This window comes from Sodiomyces alkalinus, assembly GCF_003711515.1.
Source record: "Sodiomyces alkalinus F11 unplaced genomic scaffold SODALscaffold_5, whole genome shotgun sequence".
NCBI classification, from domain to species: Eukaryota; Fungi; Ascomycota; class Sordariomycetes; order Glomerellales; family Plectosphaerellaceae; genus Sodiomyces; species Sodiomyces alkalinus.
This window is the reverse complement of record NW_021167083.1, coordinates 2,539,378-2,561,812: the sequence shown is the minus strand read 5'-3', so window position 1 is coordinate 2,561,812 and position 22,435 is coordinate 2,539,378. Positions and strand designations below refer to the sequence as shown.

Here is a 22,435-nt window from a genome sequence, read left to right as displayed (position 1 = left end):
TATCTAGGTTAAGAACCCTTAAAGCCTTCCTCGAGTGCTATCGAACTTAGCAGGCTCGGGATATCGAAATTACGTCCTAACGGTTTATCCCTGCGTTTAGACCTAAAGTCGTAGTTCCTAGTTTAAGGCTTAAAGTTTGTTTATAAGGCTTATAATTACCGTTATGTTAATATTACCGCTTAGGTTTCCTCTACCGCTACTCCCTCCGGAGTTATTATACGCGGGAGGCGGACTAGCTATCGTAGCGGCCTAGTCCGTCGCGTTCCGGGCACTAGCAGTGTTATTATTCGTAGCTCGGTTACTATTATTAGAGGATATAGTGTTCCTGTCTTAATTATCGGTCAGTGAGTAAGGGCGTACTTACTAAACGGAGTGTTTAAAATATTACGATCTAGGGCTTTTTAACACTAAGTCTAGGAGTCCTTAGGTTAGGTAGGTGATCGTGGGGTTATATCCATAGTAAGTATACAGTCACTACTAGCCGATAATCCTTAAGTTCGTAGTCGATCGTAAGGCTTAATACCTCTTCACTAAATACTCCTAAAAGTAGGTATTAGTAAAGACTTAGATTAGTCACTAAGGCTAGAGTGATTACTGGTTATAGGCAGCCCCTATAGGTCTTTATAGCTCCTTAATCCCCCTATCCTCGCCTTAGGTCTCTAGGACCCATTACGGGATTATAACGATCATTTCATAATCGTAATAATCCCTGATCGTTGTGATTATCCTATGACCGTTATGATTACCTAGGTTAGGTGACTTAGCACGTGACCTTCTTTCTGTACTTTCCCTAAATCCTGTTCCTTATCTTATACGACTAATACCTCTTCAGATCCCGTTGGTATTGGTCCCTCCGACGGTCGGGCTTAGGCTGGCCGTAACACTACTATTTTTACGGGTATAGGCGGAGCCCTGCCCTTCCTGCCTACTACCGGATATAGTAAGTACCTACTCTCTTAAGGGAGGCAGGAATATCTACGTTACCTTTTCTCTTTATTAATTAAATAGAAGGGATAACAGGAATAGTCCCCGTGGATATAAGGAGGCCAGACATAGTATGCCGCGGCCGCTATACGGTGGAGACGCCGCGGTACCCTTTCGGCCCCCCGTTCCCTCCCTAATAACCGGCCTAGGCTAACTCGAACTGTAGCCTATTACCCTTGCTGTTAGCTATTAGCCTAGAGGTGTAATCCAGATATATAAAGGGGACAAACCGGGGCTATATCGGCCCCGTAACGGTATTACTCTATCTAAGGATAAGTATAGACGTTTTCGCCGGGATCCCGGGTTTTCCCTTTTATAGCTATCTAAGAAGGACTGTATAGTCTAAATTAGGCTCCTATAGATTAGATAGAATAGCAGAGTAAGAATAGTAATAATAATAATACAAAGAGCACTTAAAAACGTGATTACTTTTATAGTTGGATAGGGCAGCCTGTTAATATATCGTTTAGGCGTTATAAACTAGGCTTATAAGTATCGTATATTAAATAGCGTTTATATAATAATTATGGTAATAGTCCTAGTAAAGTAGACATCTCGTGTATATATATTATAATAAGTTATATCTATATAAGTCTTTTATGTCCTTAATTTAGGTAGTGTAGACTCTGTTATAGGTAATATATTATTTGGATTCTATCCGGTCTTTCCCAATATCCACCCTTCTAATACTTTACTAAAGCTGGCCCGCTTCCTTTTCCGACCACTTTTAGCAGCCTTAGTTTTTGTAGTAGTACTACCGCCCGGGCCCGTTTTTCGGGGTTTTGCTGTCTTTTGCGGGGGACATACTTTTAAAGTATATAGTAGTATAGCTGTGAAAGTTTCGGTACTTTGCATTAATATATAATATACAGTAAATCGTGTGGTACCTAGTTAAGGGCGATCCGTGCGGATTTCATGCGTATTTAACGGCCGGACTATGCTGCTATATACTATATCCCCCGAATAGGATAAAAAACAAGATAAGAAATAGGATAAGAATAGGCTATAAAATACAAAACAAAATAGAATAAGAAATAAAATAAAATATAGAATAGAATATAGAATAAAGTATAAAGTATAGGTTGAATTAAGTCTATAGTACTAAGAGAAACTATAAAAACTATAGGAATAAAAGTAATATAAAAGAGTATAAAGAAAATAAATAGTATAAGGGTAATAGGTAATATAAAGTAGAATAAGGTTAGACGTAGCTAATAAGATAAAGATAAAGAAATACGGACAAGGAAAGATAAAAGATAATAAGTAAAATAAAATAAAAATAAAAAGGTATATTATATAAAAGTAAATAGAAGATAATAGATACAATGAGATATATTTAGGTAAATATAAGTATAAGAAATAATATAAATAGTACTATAACATAAGCAGAATATAATATATAGTACTATAATAAACATGGATGAGATATAGTATTATTCTAAGAAAGAAGATATTTAATCAGAAAGAGTATAATATATAAAGTAAAAAGTAAAAGATAGATAATAGAATACTATATAAATATGAATAATATATTAAATAATATACTAATAGATAAAATACAGTATAAATATAAGAAAGTAAGGTATTATGAGTATAGAATATAAGAATTATATCCTTAGGTTTAAGTAAAGAAAAGTTAATATACATATAATATAAGTAGAATATAAAGTAGTTATCGAGAATGATGTTATATAAACTTATAAAGTTATAAAGTCAGAATAGAATTAATATAAAATACAATAAAATAAAGATAGTATATAAGATAAAGCTAATAGATAAGATACAGTAAAATAAGATAAGAACTAAAAAGAAATTAAAGGTGTATATATATTACTAGGAAGTAGTTATAGAGAAAATACTCTAATATAAGTATTAAACAAAGAAGGATATAGATATATAAGGAGCTAAAGAAGAATACACTATAAAAAGAAGTTAAATAGAAGTAAAATAAACTTAACCCTATTTTATATTATTATATTATATTACTATAGTATAAAAACTATATAAATAAAATATAATATAATTCTAATTCTATTATATAACGCTCTTTTTATATTATATATAAGGTATAATTTCTTTATATACTTAAGAAAGTATAATATATATATTTATCTATAAGTTTATTCTTATAGTATATCTTCGTAGTTCTATAGTTTTACACTGTTTTAGAAACTATTAGAAATAAATAGCCTTTATCTATAAATAATAATACTTTTATATATTGCTTAGTATATATATCTATATAATATGGTTAGATAATCGGGTTATATATATAGCCCCCAGCAGGGGCGAGCGCAGCGGCCTTGCCCGTAGGGCAAGCTGCTAAGCTTGTATTATATCCTGATCCCCGAGGTCCGAAGCCCTTAGTTAGGCATAGATCCCCTAGGGACCCTGTTATAGTCCTATGCCTATGCGACAATAACGGCAGACTGGGCCAAAGGATTACAACGACGGTAAGGCCGAAGAATAAAGGACTCTTCGAAGGAGTAGTCTAATAAAGTAGGCGGATATTACCGATAAATAACCCTCACCATAACAATCTCGAGGCTTTAAAAAGATATAGAGCTATTAGATTGACCAGAATAGAGCCGTTTTACTAGAGCGCCGGGCTCATAACTGTCAGAATAAGAATATCGGTACGCGAACTCATGATTCTTATTCCTTGGAGATTCCAAAGGTACTCTAAGGGAATGTCTATCTACCTTAAATAGTACTATAAAAAGGGCCGTGTGACACGCGTGACATGTACCCTTTAGAACCGACTGGGGGAACCCAAAGTACCGCCCCGGTACGCCGCCTACTCCTTCTGACAATTCTTAAAGTGGATACGGAGTGCCTGTCGTTTGCCGAGGCTTCTTCCACTGCCAGTTATGCTGGCGTTTTCTGGTAGAGATGTGGTTTTTGTACTGTCCCGGTCCACCGATTCATTTACCGGGAATGACACCCGTGGATGACGGCAGAATGTAACAGAGGCCGAGGTCCAAAGTAGACAACCAAAGCCTACAACTCATTCTCAACAGTCATCAAGCTCAATGCCACTTTTACCTTCAAAGGCTCCGTGCCTTCCTGCCCCGATCTCTCTGCTGTAGACCGACGTAGCAATTTCAACACTTCATCGCCTTGTTCTCGACCGAAGTTGATCCTCGTCCTATCCACTGCAACTCCCCTGAACATTCCCTTTGCTGCTTGCACGGCAGCCGAGGCTCTGAGTCGAAGACCCCGACTCACATTTGCCCCATTGCAGCCAACATGGTGGCCCAGTCCAAACCAGTCGCTACGCTTTCCCCGTGGGGGCGTGCCATGGCCGGAGCGTCAGGGGCTGTCCTAGCGAATGCACTCGTTTATCCTCTGGACATGTGAGAAATAATCAAGCTACATTTACCAAACGCTTTCGTCCTAACAAGCGACTAATATCGTCAAATAGAGTCAAAACGCGTCTTCAAGTGCAGGTCAAGGCACGCCCATCGCCCACAGCCTCGGACCCTCCGTCCTCGCTAGGGGAGGAAATGCACTACACATCCACGTGGGATGCAATTTCGAAGATTGTCGCCGAAGAGGGCCTGTCAGGCCTCTATGCGGGAATGAATGCTTCGCTCGTTGGTGTCGCGTCCACTAATTTCGCCTATTTTTACTGGTATTCCATCGTGCGTACCCTCTATGTGAAGACCTCGAAAGTTGCAGGGCCTCCGTCCACTTTTGTCGAACTCTCTCTTGGAGCTACTGCTGGAGCCATTGCCCAGCTATTCACAATTCCGGTTGCTGTCGTCACCACACGGCAACAAACACAGCACAAATGTGAGAGGAAAGGGTTCTTCGAAACAGCGAGAGAGGTGATTGATGGTGATGATGGGTTTTTCGGCCTTTGGAGAGGGCTGAAGGCAAGCCTCGTACTCGTGGTGAACCCAGCCATCACATACGGAGCCTATGAGAGGTTAAAGGACAGTCTATTCCCCGGAAAGAAGAACCTGCGGCCGTGGGAGGCCTTCGGTAGGCCTCCATTTCTTGCTGTCCTGTCTTTTCTATTGTTGCTAACTCTTCCTTAGTATTAGGCTCCATGTCCAAGGCACTGGCGACAATTGTGACCCAGCCACTTATTGTTGCTAAAGTAGGCCTGCAATCTCGCCCACCACGGGAAAGACAAGGACGACCATTCAGCACCTTTGGCGAGGTCATGAAGTTCATTGTGGACCGGGAAGGGCCCTCTGGCCTATTCAAGGGCATTGGGCCTCAGATTCTGAAAGGCCTTCTAGTTCAAGGCATCCTAATGATGTCAAAAGAGCGGTTCGTAGCCATGACTGACCCTGGTACAACAGACGACTGACATGATATTACAGCATGGAACTGATGTTGCTCCTGTTTATGCGATACATAAAGACCATGCACGTGAGTCACCTAAACAAGTTGTCCGCAAGCCGGAGCCAAGTGGTTCAGCATGTGGCACAAACAAAGCTCCTTATGCAGAGGTGAGGTGTTATGCACACATGATTGTGGCATACTCTGAATACGCCTGTGTCAGGACTTGTGGCAGCGGAAAGTACTCTACCCACAGGTTGTATACATTTGTTGCTCAGGAGTTGCTCTCAGAAGTTTGAATACAGGATTGGATGGCGGCATGATTGGGATGTTGTGGGTTTCATATCTTCGCGCATTAGTCAATCTGTTCAGAGTAGCAAGTTAGCACTTGTTAGACGTTGCCTCCAGGAAGTGAAGGGCTCTTGTTTGCCTGCTTGTCTCTGGATTTGAGTCTCGAAAGGATGTCCAAAATGATGCAGGAGAAAATTGTAATACAGGAGGTCAACCTAACTACACACACACAATTACGCACAATACATCATTTCTGTTAAAAGGATATTAGCAGGATGTGCAATGACACCCATTGTGTATTAAGGTTACACCGACGGAGGCCAGAGTAGAACTACCTCCGTACGAAGAGCAGGATGACAGGGAAAACCGGGTCTAGAGATGTCTCAATTGCGGCGACGCCTATGCGCTACTAACTTCTTATAAAATGCTTTTTTCCCACTCGACTTCTGGGCCCCAATGTTCTCATACTTGGACTTGAATTTGGTCGATGCCGCCTCCGCGGCCATGATTTCTTGTACTAATGTACGCTTTCGTTCTCTACGTGTGAGCCGAGAACTGTAGAATTCCGTTGGTCCTTCGATGATGCGGCCGATATGGGCGTAGCGGGGTATTCGAGGCTTCAGCGAGTCCTTCTTGTAATGACGCTGGGGATCGAGGGCAGTCCCTCGCATTCTGAGCAGTTGGAGATCTCGCCTCAACTCCTTATCATTTGGATCCGTCTTGGGCAGTTCAAACCAGCCTGGACCAGCATTATCCTTTTCCTGCCATAAGCTGTCAGTTGTCTGGGTTGTCTGGCAATCGGAACAATAGTATTCGTAAGGAAAGCATCAGGCCACCGCAATCAGAGTAACTATGAAAATATAATGGGTGATCATGACTTTGCGATAGCGTTGCTCAAAATGAGCACGCCATCGCATCACTAGAGAAAGGGTTACATCTCATCATAGGAGCGGCATTCGGGACGACAAGACGCATACACTTCTTTCAAAGAAAACCAATGGGAATCGTCCACACACCTGAGAAACAGCCGATGCTGTACGCGGGTCTCGAATAGTTAGATCATTATTGTTGAGTTGCGAAGTCCGGAACTTGACCTCTGCAGCGGGTTTGGAGACCCTGGGCCCTATGACAGAGAGACCATTCTGGTCATCAGGCCGCGTCGATGACAGGCGAGCTTCAGCTTCATTCAGAATTTGATCTATTTGGTCATCCTTGAGCTCTGGCATAGCGTCTTCAAGTATCAGCGGTTGCGCAGCTCCCATGCGTGGTGGACAGAGAACCCCCAGGAAGAGGAAGGAGAATTTAAGGTTGGGATAGCCAGGACTATGGAACACGATAAACGAGAACAAAATTCTCCATTGTGGGGCTGTTATTTGTTATGAATTGTTGTCGAACAGACCATAGTCTTGTCGATTACGTAACGGGCCGGATTGCCGAGATTATAACCGGCGTAGACACCTGCAGAATCTTCACCACCGATATTACGGTGGCAGGAATTCTCTGACGGTCCTGACAAAGTTATATTTATACATAATTACCTTAATTAATTTTGACCTATTTTGTGACGATTTTAACTACCCGTGCCACGCCCTACTTATATTAGTTCGTTAACACTTACTAGCCTATAAGCTAGTGCTCGATAGTTATATATTTAAGGTAGTTATATAACTACTTTTTAAAAGCTATTTATAATAACCGCGTTTTTATCGATAATAACACCTTATTTTAATCCTTTTAAAGATAGAATCTCGTGTCGCTAAGGCTATTAATTATATTAACGAAAACCCCGAGGCTATAATATTAATAGTAGCGCGTTAAATTAGAATCCTATAACACACGCTCCCGAATCGCCTTCGCGGCTACCCTCTTTAACTAGGTTAAAAGTCAGCGAATTCGAAGCTTTTAAAGCCCGAAAAAAAAGCCCTATACTGCTATATCGACCGCCTTAATAATATTAACCTTATAGTTCAACCTAAGTTTATTACTAATACTATAGATATGATGCTAAAGGCGTGTCTTAATACTAGAAAAGGCTACCCCGCCCTTACTATTAGTTAATAATAGGTTACACGGTTTATCTAACGGCACGGCTAATTTAAGAAGAAGTAAAAGAAGATAGATACGAACCGTTAGACTACTAAGGATTCCGAACGGGTTCTTTATTACTTTAACTAATTATAGGAGGTTATATTAGAAAACGGGATCCTACCGGAATCTATCCAGAATATAGATAAGACTAGCTTTTAGATTAGGATAGGCAAAGATCAGGTTATAGTCACTAAACGGAATAAATCCTATTATTTTAGGACCCCTCAGAATAAAGAGTCTATAATAGCGATTAAAGCTATTTTAGTAGGTAGTATTATTATCCTTATTTTCCTGATTTTAAGTAGTAAAATCTATATATAGTAATAGTATAAACTAGAAGAGATAGCCGGCGAAATAATAATGGCCGTATCGCTAACTAGATATTCTAACGACTAGGTCTGCCCTACCTTATTTTACTATAAAGTATCCCGCTAACTAAATAATAGATTAGCCTATATTAGCTATAGCACTTTAATAAGCACTCTTATAAGTTATCTATTAGCGCGAAGCGGCTATTAATCCTAGATAGATATAGTTCCTACTATATAAAGGAATTTACATAATATTATAACGATTATAATATTATCCTTTGTAGATTACCTCCTTACTTAACCTATATACTTTAACCGCTTAACGTCATTATTTTCTAGGCTTTAGAGCATTACCACACTAAAGCCCTTAACTAGTTAGTTTATAATAGAGTTATTAATAGTATAAAGTTTGAATTCCTTTTATTACTTAAGCGCGTATATAAGTAGGCGTTTAAGTAACTAATAATCCATTTAGGTTTTAGGAAAATAGGGATTTATCTATTTAACCCTTAGGTTATCCTATAGTAGTTAGAAGAGCGTAGACCTCGGATACCTACCCCGCCTCCTACCCCTTCTAATAGGTCCTTAAACTCGGTAATGCTTATAACCCTTTATTAGATATATCGTTCTGCCCGTAGAATTAGGCGTAGTTTACGTGATAAGGCGGAATTAGATCTTACCACGTAACGTAAAGTGATAACCTTTATTAAGGGGTCGTTACCTTTAGCGTCCGAATTAATCTAAGTAAAGAGGGACCTCGCGCGTATAAAGCTAGCCGAGGCTATTACCCACTAACGCCGTGCTACTAGGAACCTCTAGCTATAGCACGGAGGCGTCTTAACCGTGAATAAGGCGCGTAGGATAGCTAAATAACGCGTTAAGGATAAGGTTACGAAGGCAGAGCGTATTATAGACACTACGCGTTTAAAGAAGTAAAGAGCGTATAAAAAGGTAGGGGAGGACGCTATAAAGATAGGTAGGGCTTAGAGGAAGGCTAAGCGACTAGGTAAGCTATATACCACGTGGGGGATAGGTTATTAGGTTATATTATCGCGATAGTTATAAATAGCTTTAAAATCGGTAGAAAATAGTGATATAACTATCTTAAATATATAATTATCGAGTACTAGCTTATAGGCTAGTAAGTTTTAACGAACTAATATAAGTAGGGCATGGCACGGGTACGCTTTATTTAATAATTAAGAGTCTTACTAAGTGAAAATCTATCCTCTAATACTACACTGACGCTGGCCCACTTTAAAGTCCGTAATAAGTAGCCAGCCTTACGTTCGTAGCAGTACTTATCGAGCAGACCATAGTCTTTTCGGTTACGTAACGGGCCGGATTGCCAAGATTACAATCCGGGTAGACGCTTACAGAATCTGCACTATATAAAATACGGTGGCAGCGGTTCTCTGACGGTCTAACATAGTTATAATTATACATAATTGCCTTAATTAATCTTGACCTATTTTATAATGATTTTGACTACGCTTTATCCAATAATTAAGAGTCTTACTTACTAAGTGATAACCTACCTTTTTTACCTTTACTACTACCGATTAAAAAACTATCTAGCCGCGTTAATATAGCGTATCTATTAATTATTAATATATCCGAATACTAGCCTATTACCTATAAAACCTATCACGATTAGGAGCTTTAGCGTAGCCACTATAAAGCTACCGCCATTAATAATAAAGTCTAGGAATATCTATACCCTCATAAACTTATTCCCCCTCCTTAAAAGCCTACTTTACCTACCTACGGTAAATTCTAAGCGTTAATTGTAGTTATATAAGTAGGCGCTACGCCTATGTAGCTATTAAATATAATAGCCGGCGGTTAGCGCGCCTACGAATCTATAATATACCGCTAGAAGATATAAAGGGATAACCACTATAAATACGCTAAAGGTATTAACGCCGTACTCATATAGTAGATTAATATTATCGATAAAAGCCGTAAGCTACCCCTATATAACACTACCCCTTAAGGAGTATATAAAGCTATTTAACGCGATACTGCTTACTATATAACTAGATACTATATAGATATCTACGAAAAGTAGAATAAATACGTCCGTACGACTTCGAATAGCCTTAAGAAGCTATAGGAGTAGTTAGTAAGACAGCAGGAACTATTAAAATATCTTAAAGAGGTTAAATCGACGCCCGTAACGTATATCTAGGTAGTAGACTTCTTTAAAGGGATCCGCGGGATAGCTAGCCGCGACTAGACCGAAGCTAAGAGACGCCTCTTAAATAAGGAAGTAGTCCTCTCCGAGGATCTTAATACCCTTAGATAACGATATATCGAGACTAGACTTAAGAACTAAGGAAAGCGCGGTAAATATCGCGTTATAGTATTCCCTGCACTATATATTAGAAGCGAAGAGGGTGAAGATACCATAAAGACTATAGCTAAGCCTAAAAGGAAGGGCGGCTATCTGATACGCCCCAGATTCCACCGGGAATACCAGGGCGTACCACGGGGTACCTTTGGGGTACACCATGGCTTCCCTGGGGTATGATTGGTGAACACCGGGGAATCCCCCGGGTTCCTGTACGTAAGAGCCGAGGATTCCACGGGGTTTACCCGTGGAATACTTAAGTCCTAGGGGCGTACCCCCTTAGTTTAGAGAAGATATCTTTATCACACCGCATTTTTTGTACCTAAAGTTTACCCCTCGAGAAAAGCCTGGCTTACAGGTCCTATAGTACTGGCTGGCCAGGGATTTATCGGTCAGGCATATCACTATCGGAAGAATAAAGCTAAGAATCCTATTACCGCAGTATTTATAGCTATACCTTCTATTACTTTAACTAACCGCTCTTCTTCTAAAAGACGTTAATCTGCTTTACAGTAACAGGAACCCTACCGCGTTTATACTATCCCTAGTCACGATATTAATACCTACTACTACCTATTCCCGGAAATACTAATAAAGGGGTAGATTACGTACAAAAGCAGTAAAATAACCGTTTAAAAGATCCTTAAATATAACCCTGCGATACGCGCGGAAATAAAAGAACTACGTGCTATACAGAAGGTAAAGAAAGATATAAGTCGGGACTCTATATATCTTAAAAAGGCGTGACTTAACTATAGCAGCGTCCGTACTAGCGTCTCTTACGTCGCTATATTTACGGCTAGTACTGCGACTAGCTACCCTCTTCGAGCCTCTACTATCCTGGATTCCGGCGCTACTATTTATATTCTTATCGATTTTTCCCGTTTTTCTGATTTTATACCCGCTATATAGGGGCCTACGTAGTAGCCGGTAGTTTATACCTGCTTATTAAAGGTTACGGTAATATAACCGTGAGATTAAACAGACTAATGAGAGGCCATAATTTTAGACTCTTGAATATCGTATACTATAAGGATTTTATATATAATTTAATCTTTAACTAACGCCTATAACGGCGAGAATATTAGTAGGATTAGAAGCTACTAAATAACTCCTTTTAACGTACTGATAGATCTATACTATGCTACCTAAGTCATCACTTCGATTAGACCGTTATTAAGTACGTGCCCTATAATTCTGACTAATCTGCGGCTACTTTTCTAGGCTTTTCTTCTACCCGAAAAGGCGTCTATAAATCGACGATACCATATCTAAGCACTACGGAGGGTATCTTATAGTATCTACAACTAGGGCATACTAGCTCTATGCCTCTTAGGCACCTAAAAGAGCAGACGTAGGGGGTCAAGTTTAAGGCACTAATAACTATCTACTACGAGGTCTATAAGCTTATAAAAATAACATAGTATATTAGCAGGCGCCCTTATACCGTACCTGCCTATATGGGTGAATAGTAGACGATTAATTTCACGCATTTTAACTAAACGTCCGATAGGGATTCACGGTTTATATTGTTTACGGACCGTTATAGTGGTTTTACGGCCACCTACGTTATAAAGAGTAAACTAGTAACGGATATCCTCGTAATAATTAAGGAATTCCTCGCCTAGGTAGACCGTTAATTAGGTTATAAGGTACGTGTTTTGGAAGCTAATAATAAGCTAACTTAATCTAACGATATGACTCTCTTCCTACACGAGGAGGGTATCCTATTAAAGGCATCTACTACTAATACTTAAGCGTAGAACGCCGGTGCCGAATATGCTATTACTATGGTGATTTTAAAAGGTCGTGCGATAAATATCCACGCTAAGGTGCCGCTATTTATATAGCCTAAGGCTATTTCCACGGCCGCGTACGTCTATAACCGGACGCCACGAAGGTAGTAAAAGGATTAGAAAATGCTATACGAGGTCCTCTTTAACAGGAAGCCGATTTTATTATATCTTCGAGTATACGGCTATAAGGCGTATACTATAATAAAGGACGCCTAAAAGAGTGCTAATAAGATAATAAATCGTATTACTCCTTGTGCTTATATTAGTTATCTTATCGGCTACGATTCTATTAATATCTTCTCGATCTAGGTGCTAGGCCGCCGTACCCGTAACCACGTTATTAGCACGCGCGATATGGATTTTAACGAATATATCGTTTTTAATAGCAATATTAACGTCTCTAAGGACAACCTCCGGTAATTAACCAAGGAACAACTAAAAAGTCTAATTAGTTAGATCGAGTAGGAGAGGGTTAAAGATTCACGGCTGTTTATAAACGTATAAGCTAAGGACCCCCCCCCCCCCGTTATAGAACTGCTTATTTTAAACTTAACCCTTTAACGGGGCTAGTTCCCCCCGGATCCCATCGTTAAGGTTATAGTCCGTAATATCTAGCCATAAGTGGGTAAAGCAGGCCATCTTAAGTCCAGGAGGATAAGACTTAAGTTATAAACTATGTGATTTAGCTAGTATAACGCTTAATCCCCGTCTATAGCAGCCTACTAGTCTATAGCTTCCTACTTTATGGAAACCCTGTTATCGGTTATAGCGCTAATAGTGACCGTGATCTTAGGTAATCGTCGTGATATCCCTACGGCTATAGGCTTTCTCTTAGATAGAGGAACACGATACCGCGATATCCCTATAAGAACGGCTATAGGGTTCCTTATAGATAAAGGAGCGCGCTCTAACCGGTAAGGCGATAGCTAGAAAAGAGACTATTAGGTAGTAGCGTTTAACGCTAGCCGCTACGCCCCGGATATATATTTATTAGATAAAACTCTACTAATTACTTTACGGTTAAAGAGGACCACGCCTATAACGCTATAACGGCGTTTATCGCTATTACTCGAGTCCACAGCCCTAACGGCTGCCTCGGGAAATATAACCCCGGCGGCTACGAAGGTCTATCGTAAACATCTCCCTCCTCCTCCGAAAGACCCTCGCGATATACTCTTATATCCTTATAGCCACTTATTCCAATAAGTATACGAAGACAATTTACGGAGTAACGAGGAGATAGGGTTATAGATACAGGTACCGGCGTCCGTAATAGATAGAAATTAGGGTATTAATTCGATATAAGTGATAATATATAAAATCGATAAGTATAGGTTTGTATATAAATATAAGATAAGGTTTATAGTACGAGGAGATTAGTAGTATTAATCCTCTCTTGAGAAGACGTATATAATAACGATAGCTGGACGGTTATTCCGCGTCTTAATAGCTATCGCCGCCTATTTTAACGTTATACTATTATAATTCGACGTTATAAACGCGTTTATATACGCGCCTCTCCCCCACGATATCTTTATATACCCGCCGCCAGGTTTTCTAGCCCCTAGGAGCCGTTTATACCTAAAAACGGCGTTATATAGGCTTAAGGAGTTCTTATTACTTTAGTAAAAGCACTTTCTGGCTATCCTTTTAGCGGATGGTTTTTAGATAGTACTATAAGAACCGTGTTATTTTCTACATCGCGGCTTAATCCAGTCTTTCTACGTTAACGATATCGTTATTACTTATAAGAAATAATATAAGGTATAGATAAAGCTGGCTATTAATAACCTATAACGCCACTATAACCTATAAGGTAGCGATCGTCTATAATAGTTCCTTAGTATTAAGGTTATTCGCGACCATGCCGTATATAAGATCTAGCCATCGTAACGCGACTACGTTATAAAATTAGAATACCTCTTCAAGCTAAACTGCTATAGTAAGCATACCAGTAACTATCGCCTAATATAACTAATTAAAATCGCAGAACTACTGCCCTATTCAAGGACCTTGACTAACGTTAGAAGCTATTAACGGAATATAGGTTCTATACTATACGTAGTAGTGATATCGCGGCCTGATATCGTGTTTATAGTATGTAGGCTATATGGTTTTAATATTAATTTAAGCCCTAAACACCACGAAGCCGCCGATTATCTAATTCTTTATCTAATTAATAGCTAATCGTTTACGTTAGAAATAGGGGGTAGTCATACTATCGAAATATACACTATCACCTTATTTATCGATAATACCCTTAACCGAAAGAGTAGTTAAGCGTTCGTGATCCGCTTATTCAGCGGTATAATCGCGTCGCGTGCTAATAAGCAAGATACGGTCACGATATTAATAACGGAAGCAGAGCCATTAGCGTTAGTATAAGGTATAAAAAAGGATATCTTTATATAACGCCTATTACGTGGTATAGAAGTGGAATTTAACGATTCGAAATTAAGGATCCTATACGATAATAACTAAACGATTTGGTTAGTTACTTAAGAGATTAGCATATTAATAACGCGCCTTCGCTATATCGATATCCACGGCCATTAGTTACGTTAAGTAAAGGAATAAGGGTAAATACTTATAACGTATGTTATGACCGCGGATATAGTAGTAAACGGATTAATAAAAGCGTTATACGGCGAGAAATTTAAGATATTTAGGCCCTAGGTGGGCGTGATAGATATACGGGAACGGCTATAGTAAAAATAGCTAGTATAAATCCGGATGGAATATTTAGAGGACCTAGAGGATAAATTTAAGGGCGGCTATTATCGCACGTTAAAATAGCACTTATATAATTAACTTAATAGAGCAGAAATCTCGTGTGTGTATTATATCCAGTTATATCTGCGTTAGTCTCTTATAGCCTTAATTTAGGTAGTGAAGACTCTGATATAAGTACTATATTATTTGGATTCTATCCGGTCTTTTCCGGTATCCTCCCTTGTTATATCCTGATGCCCGAGGTCCCCGAGATCCGAAGCCCTTAGTTAGGTATAGATCCCCTAAGAACCACGTCGTGGTCCGTGTACCTATACAATATACCCCCTTACTTAAGGTGGGTCTTCCTAGGTTAACTAACTAATTAAAGGCTTCGCTTTAAACCATAAGCTCTTAACCTTTCTATCGTAAGATTAATAGTTAAGGGAAAACGCCCTAGGAAAAAGGATCTAAATCCGCCCTATTTAATCGTTTAATTTAATTCTATCTTCATTAGTTCCTCGATTCTGATTAGCCAGAGCTGTTTAATCGGATCTATATCTATCGGATCTACTACGCCCTCGGGAGCCTTTATCGTCGCTACGACTACGGCTTTAGCGCGTTTAATCTCTTCGTGCAGTCACTTCGATTACTTGACACGATCCTTTTAATCCGTTAAACTAAGCTATTACTATAGTCTTTTAATCCCTGCCTCCGGTATTACCTTCGTTAAACCGTCCACGATTATATCCTTCGTGTTAACATATATAAGCTTAAAAAGACCTTACTATACTAACTAACGCCCCTACGAGTTATGAATATCGACGTGCCATAGTCTTATTCACAGAGGTTATACCCTCTTATTAATAAGGTTAATAGTCTACTAATTATCGTAGTATAGCTATAATTATTAATAATCTAACTAAAGCTTTAGATCCCTTAATATCCGACTAATAAATAGCGTCTCCTTAGCGGCCTTTATAAAAACGAGTAGTTCCGACTCTATTAACGACGTCGTAACTATCGGTTACTTAGCCGCCTTCTAGTTAATAGTGCCACCGAAAAGCTTTATCGCGTATCCTTAGGAGCTTTTATAGTCTAGATTATCCCCGAAGGACGTGTCGCTTACGGTTAGGAAGAGTCTTTCCCTACCGAATTCTAGGTAGTGGTGCCTTATATAATATAAGAATAGCAGCACTTATTAAGCCCTTTTAAGGTGGTTAGAGAAGGGGTTAACGTTATATTGGGAAAGCTTTAAATAGGCGAACACGATATTAGGCCTTAATATAATAGCGGTATACAGAATAAAACCTATTATACCCTAATACTAACGGACCTCGGGAATTAACGCGCGTATACTATCGCGTGGTATTAACAGCTTTATAGTTAATAATAGCACTTGTAGTGGTTTTCGGCAGAGAATATCTAGGTCGTAATTAACCGTGATCTTCTCCACGTAGGAGGATTATAATAGCTATAACCTATATATAGCTCTATCCCTTAGAACCTTAATCCCTAGGACCTAACGGATTTTATCGTCTCCCGATAACCTATAGCTTTATTTAAGAGTAGCCTTGAGGTTATCGGTATTAGTCTTACGATCTCTATAATACATAAGTCCGATATCGTTAACGTAGAAAAATAGGATTAAACTATGGCGGATTATAATATAGTGGTTATTAGGTATAGCCGTGAATCCTATCTTCTATAGCGTGCCGCTAAATTCCTCTTATTATAGTAGTAGCGATACCCTTAAACCGAAGAGGGCTTTCCGTAGTAGTAGTACCTTACCTAGCACTTCGTAGGCTTACGGTATCTTTATAAATATTTCCACTTTAAGGCTAGCGTTAACGAACGCGTTAATAGCGTCGAACTACCTTATCTCTAGATTAAATCGGGCGGCGATAGCTATTAGTCTATAGAAAGACCGCGAGGCTAGCGTAGCGGCGTAGTTATCTTTAGTCTCTAAACTTGTTTATTAATGCCCTTATACTATAAGGCATGCCTTATATTTAAGGAGGGTGCCTTCCTTATTAAATATATAGGTGTATACCTATCTATAGGCGAGGACTTATTACTTATTAGCCTAATTACTACCTACCTCTTACTAATAGCCTATTTATCGGTAGCCTTTAAGGTATTCCCCCTCGGCCTATAACCACTACTCCTGTAATAGGTAAAGGCGTATATCGCGGTAGTGGTTTAGCGGACAGGGGAGATCCTCGCGGGTTAAACACGATAATAGCGGCTAGGAGGTATAAAGAGAATCTATAACGCCGATATCGCCGTTATTAATAGCTTACTTCCTCGCGCATATAGGGTTATAAGTCTTTCTAGCGTTAAAGAACGCCTTCTAGACATTATCATTCTCCACCTTCTCGGTTATATAGAGGCTTAGGATAGTTCTCGCAATAGATAGGCGCGCGGGTAATAGGCGCGCGGCCGACGGATACCCCTTAGGGGTATCTATAGCTATCCGTTAGTGGTTATCGTCTCCTTCCACCTTAACGCCCCTAACCACCGCTAATGCTATAATGAACGCGCGCGTAGGATTATACGGGGATATTAAAGGCGTGAGAAACAGTTTAAACCTTATAGTGGTGAACTGTTCAGTGTCCGTAATAGTATCAGTGTCCGTAGTAATAGCGGTGGCCTCTCCCGTAGTAATAGCGGTAGTATAGTCTATAGTAATAGTAGTATAGTCTATAGTAATAGTAGTATAGTCTATAGTAATAGTAGTAGCCTCTCTCGTAGTAATAGCGACGGCCTTGCCTTTATCTGTAGCAATAGCGGTAGCGTTAGAGTCTTCCGCTTTGAGATCTAATACGTCTACGGCTATACCCTTTAATAATAGTCTATTCGTGGTTGTAATATTATTAGATTAGGTAATACGGATAGATTATAGGCGTTCCTTAATTTTCTTAGCGGAAGCTATAGCTTATAGCGTTTTAATCCTACCGTTAAAGGTCTTATCTTCGTTAAAGATCACGTCTTTTATAGTGTTAATATCCGTTAGGTATAGCAGCTAGACGCGGAAGCTATTTTAGGATTAGTATCTAACGTAATATCCGATCTATACCTTCGGTTCTAGCCTCTATAGACGGTTCCATTTAGCTTATGCATCGGGCTTTTTTATAAAGGCTTTATAGCCGTATACTCGTAGTTACGTAAGGTTATGTTAATGGCCGCGCAAGCCTTCGTATAGCGTCTTCTAGTCATTAATATATTGTGGCGTTCTATTATCTAGATATATAGTAGTCTTAAAGATCTTGGGCTACATAGATATAGGCAGATTAGCCCAAATGCTTATAGCCCTCGCCCTCCTTTTAACGATACCTTTAATCCGTTCTATAACGCCATTTTAATCCTATAAATATAGTACTAACGGCTAACCTTCCACCCCCTTAGCAGCGAGGAAAGTAATATTTTCGGGGTGTCAAAATATCTTAGAATCGGCATATAGGGCGCGTGGCCTAATATTAAATTAGGTCTTAAGCAGTGTAAAAACGTCTTTTAACACGTATAGGATAAAGCCGTAGTCTCTTTTCTATACGTAGTAATCCTATATATAACCTATATACCCGTGTATAACCAATATAATAGACTTATACAGGCCGCCTAGCAATTTCGACTCTTCTAAATTGTGAAAGTCAATAGCTAGGGCCTCTCCGGGCATTAACGGGTAAACAGATAGTATCTGCCAGATCTACGTAGGCACTTATGATTACCCGTACGCGTTATACTCTACGGTTTACTGCCCCTTAATTCTTACCCCCTAGGTGGCATTAACGATGTTTATAAGGGTATCTACGCCGTAGTAGCTAAGGCGTTTATGCCATCTTTATGCTATAGTCTTCTATAGTTACCGCGGCTATTATAATCTTCCGTGCGGATTATCGCGTGGGTGCTAAGCCAAAACCGTAAACGTTGTAGTGTTAGCTTCGGCGCATTTAATTATATACTGGCCGTGGATATCTAGTAGCTTATAGATAGGCCGGTTATTAGTAGAGCTAATAATAGTATCGTTTACGGTATCTTAGCGGTAGCCTTATAAACGTAGCTAGTATTCCGAGACGATATTAGTGATAAACTCTTTATAGTATACGATGTCACGGAGGCATAATAGCCTCTTCGTGTCTAATAGGGATTATATACGTAGCTTAATGTCTCTGTATCCGAGAATAGAAGCCTTATAAGTACCCACCTAAAGGGATAAAGATAAAGTATTAGTGGGTAGTCTAACGGCCGTAAAACGGCCTCGGTTATTAAAGATATAGATTAACGATCCTAAGTCTAGAATCGCGTCGTATAGTAATGCTTTAGCTTAGTTAATAGAAAGGGACGCTCCCTATTATAATCTTAATAGTGTTATCGTACGAGGGCGCGCTACCCCCCCTTCTTAGGAGGGGTGGACGCCTAGCCCTATACTCGCGGTAACGGAAAGGTCTTTTAAAACTATACTTACGGACGGCGTGGTAACCCCCCGACTTTATAGTATAGTAGTTATAATAGGCGTAGTATTATAGAGTTAATCTTTCTAGACTTCCTTTATCTTATTAGCGGTAGTAGCCTCTAAGGCTTCCCGCCTCTTCTATATCGCGGTATCTACGCAGCTTTTAAAACTATACTTACGTATCTTCTTTTCTATAACCTTTATAATATCTTTATAGCTATACTAGCTATAAGGACGTATGTCCGGCCTTACGTACTAATAGGCAGTGGTGATATAGATATTCTTATATATCTTATAGGGCCTTCTTATTACGAGAGATAGCCTTTACGGACGTATTACTACGAGGACGCTTCTTTGTATCTTTATTATTAGTAGTATCCTTAGTATCGGGGAGGTTCCCGAGGGTATTAAAAGTGCCTGTCCCGACTCTAGGCTTTATAGCGGAGGATTATAGGCTTTTATATTACTAAGAACCGCCCTTGAAGCCTTTATAAAATCGTTAATTATTAGCTGATTTTCTCTAATCTTATCGTAGTTATTTACTAGGTAATTATTATTCTATTCCTAGGCAATAGGTCTAATAGCTTTTAACGCGTCTTCCGCCTAATAGTCCGCGTTCAATAGCTCCAAAACGCCTATATATATACAGTGCATTATCGTTATTTTGTAGCTTATAATCTAGCTATCTATACCCTTAGGTATAGCCTTTATAGGCGTAGTGTATCGTCGATATAGGACTAAGGCTTCCTTATAGAGGTTTATAGGGGTTAGTCCTACGTACGCGTGCAGGAGAGTAATCTAAGCCTATAGATTATTTAGGGTGCTATCCTATAGCTAGGCGAGGAGGTTATATAATATAGTATAAATAGTCCCTTCGATATAGGAGTATACCTTATTAAATTCCTTCTACTACGCGTTATAGTCTATCGTTTCGTCGCGGTATACACGGCGATCGTATAGGTAGCGCGTACGCCCCTTTTTAGAGAGGTTATCGATAAATATAGGCGTCTCTATTAGTAGTTCTTTCGTTACGGCCGTAGCCTTTTAGTGAGCGGCTATCTTCTTCTTACTAGCGTCTATAGTCGCCGTAATAGCCATAGTAGCGGTAGCGTCCGCGGCGTCCGTGGCCTTATCGCCCTCTAGCGTAATAGTGGAAGACGGGGTAGCTATGATGGTAGAAGATAAAATGGCTATAGCCTCCTCCATCGCGTTAAGGTTAACGATAAGGGCTTTGTATTACGAATATAAGGTGGTATAGGCTTAAGGAGCATGTAGACGTTAGCCTTCTTATCGCTTAGCTTTGGATTAAGGTATTTATTCTAGTAGGAGGCAGATTTACCGTGTATAGCGTGCTCTTACGTCGCCTAATCCCTTTAATTAACGAGGGTGGTAGCGGCTGCCTTTTATTCGGCGTTAGATACGTTAAAATATATCTTTACTTACTTATTAGTTGGTTAATTAATTAATAGGTAGGTTAGTAGGTTAATTAATTGCTTAATTACTCTAATTAGGTTAATAGTAGTTCTTTAAGAGTGCTTATATAAACGTGATTACTTTTATAGTAGAATAGGGGTAGCCTTATTAATATCTATCGTTTAGGCATTATACACCGGGCTGATAACTATCGCATATTAAAATAGCACTTACATAATTAACTTAATAGAGTAGAAATCTCCTGTGTATGTATTATATTTAGTTACATCTATGTGAGTCTCTTAGACCCTTAATTTATATAGTGAAGACTCTGTTATAGGTACTATATTATTTGGATCCTATCTGGTCTTCTCCGGTATCCTCCTTTGTTATATCCTCATGCCCGAGGTCCCCGAGATCCGAAGCCCTTAGTCAGACATAGATGCCCTAGGGACCACGTCGTGGTCCGTGTGCCTATACAATAGCTATCATAAAGAGATTACTTGGCTATTATATCTGCCCGTTACCAATAGTTTTAATTGCCTAACTAACCTTTAGGGCGATTAAAGGATATATTAAATAGACTATAGTCTTTTCGGTTATATAACGGGCCGGATTACTAGGATTATACTCTGGGTAGACGCTTACAGAATCTACACTATATAAAATACGGTGGCAGCAGTTCCCTAACAGTGTGACACAGTTACAATTATACATGATTGCCTTAATTAATCTTGACCTAGTTTGGAACGATTTCGACTACGCTTTATCTAATAGTACTACGGCCCGGACCTGTTTTTTAACTTTTTACGGTGTTTTTCGGGTCACTTGCTCCAACAGTATATAGTTCTACAAGTTCTAAAATCCCTGTACTTTCGTTTTATATAGGTTTAACAGCAAATAGCGTTGTATTCATTTGAGAGCGCTCCGTGCGGATCTCCTGTATATTTGAGGGTTCGAATGTGCTGCTATGTACTATGGCCCGTAATAGAATAAAAAATAGGATCCAAAATAGGATAAAAGATAGGATAAAAAGTAGGGTAAAAAATAGGATACGAATTAGTATAAACATAAGATACAAAATAGGATACAAAGAGAATACAAAAGATGATACAAATAGCATACAAATTAGGATAATACAATAGGATAAAACATTAGATAAGAAATTGGGTAAAGGAATAGGATAACAAAATAAAATAGAAAATAGGATACGAAATAGAATCAAAAAATAGGATAAAAATAAAACAAAATATAGGATAAAAAAGAGGATAATAAATAGAGTAAAGCAATATGATAAAGAATAGAGTATAAAGTAACATAGAAGTAGGATATAAATGGAAGACGAAATATAATAAAATCTTTGATGGAAAATAGGATACAAAGAGGATATAAAAGAGCATATAAAATACAATAAGATAGAATACAAATACAATAAAACATAGACTAAAACTAATATATAAATAGAATACAATATAGAATAGAACAAAGAATATAATATAAGGAGAATTAAGTCTAGAGTATTAATAAAAACTATAACAAGTATGCGAATAGAATTAATATAAAAGTAAATAAATAAAATACATAGGATAAGATCAATACATAATATAATGTAGAATGAAGTTAGACGTAACTGATGAGATAAAGATGAATCAATAGAAGATAATAGATAAGATAAGATAGACTATATACACAGAACTTATAAGAAATCCTTTAATATATGTTTAGTGCTATATAATAAGCAGAA

The 22,435-nt window shown here is 38.9% G+C and overlaps 2 protein-coding genes across 2 annotated transcripts; one reads left to right on the top strand and one right to left on the bottom strand.

Annotated features, from left to right (window-relative positions):
* Positions 1-3,893: 3,893 nt before the first annotated feature.
* SODALDRAFT_333489 (peroxisomal adenine nucleotide transporter 1) lies at positions 3,894-5,823 on the top strand. Its single transcript, XM_028611988.1, has 4 exons — positions 3,894-4,340; positions 4,409-4,971; positions 5,028-5,265; positions 5,319-5,823. The coding sequence occupies exons 1-4, from the start codon at positions 4,234-4,236 to the stop codon at positions 5,449-5,451; spliced, it is 1,041 nt and encodes a 346-aa protein (XP_028466665.1). The 5' UTR covers positions 3,894-4,233; the 3' UTR covers positions 5,452-5,823.
* Positions 5,824-5,853: 30 nt separating this feature from the next.
* SODALDRAFT_333488 (hypothetical protein) lies at positions 5,854-6,678 on the bottom strand. The gene has a single exon (XM_028611987.1). The coding sequence runs from the start codon at positions 6,237-6,239 to the stop codon at positions 5,952-5,954; it is 288 nt and encodes a 95-aa protein (XP_028466664.1). The 5' UTR covers positions 6,240-6,678; the 3' UTR covers positions 5,854-5,951.
* Between the last annotated feature and the right edge of the window lie 15,757 nt (positions 6,679-22,435).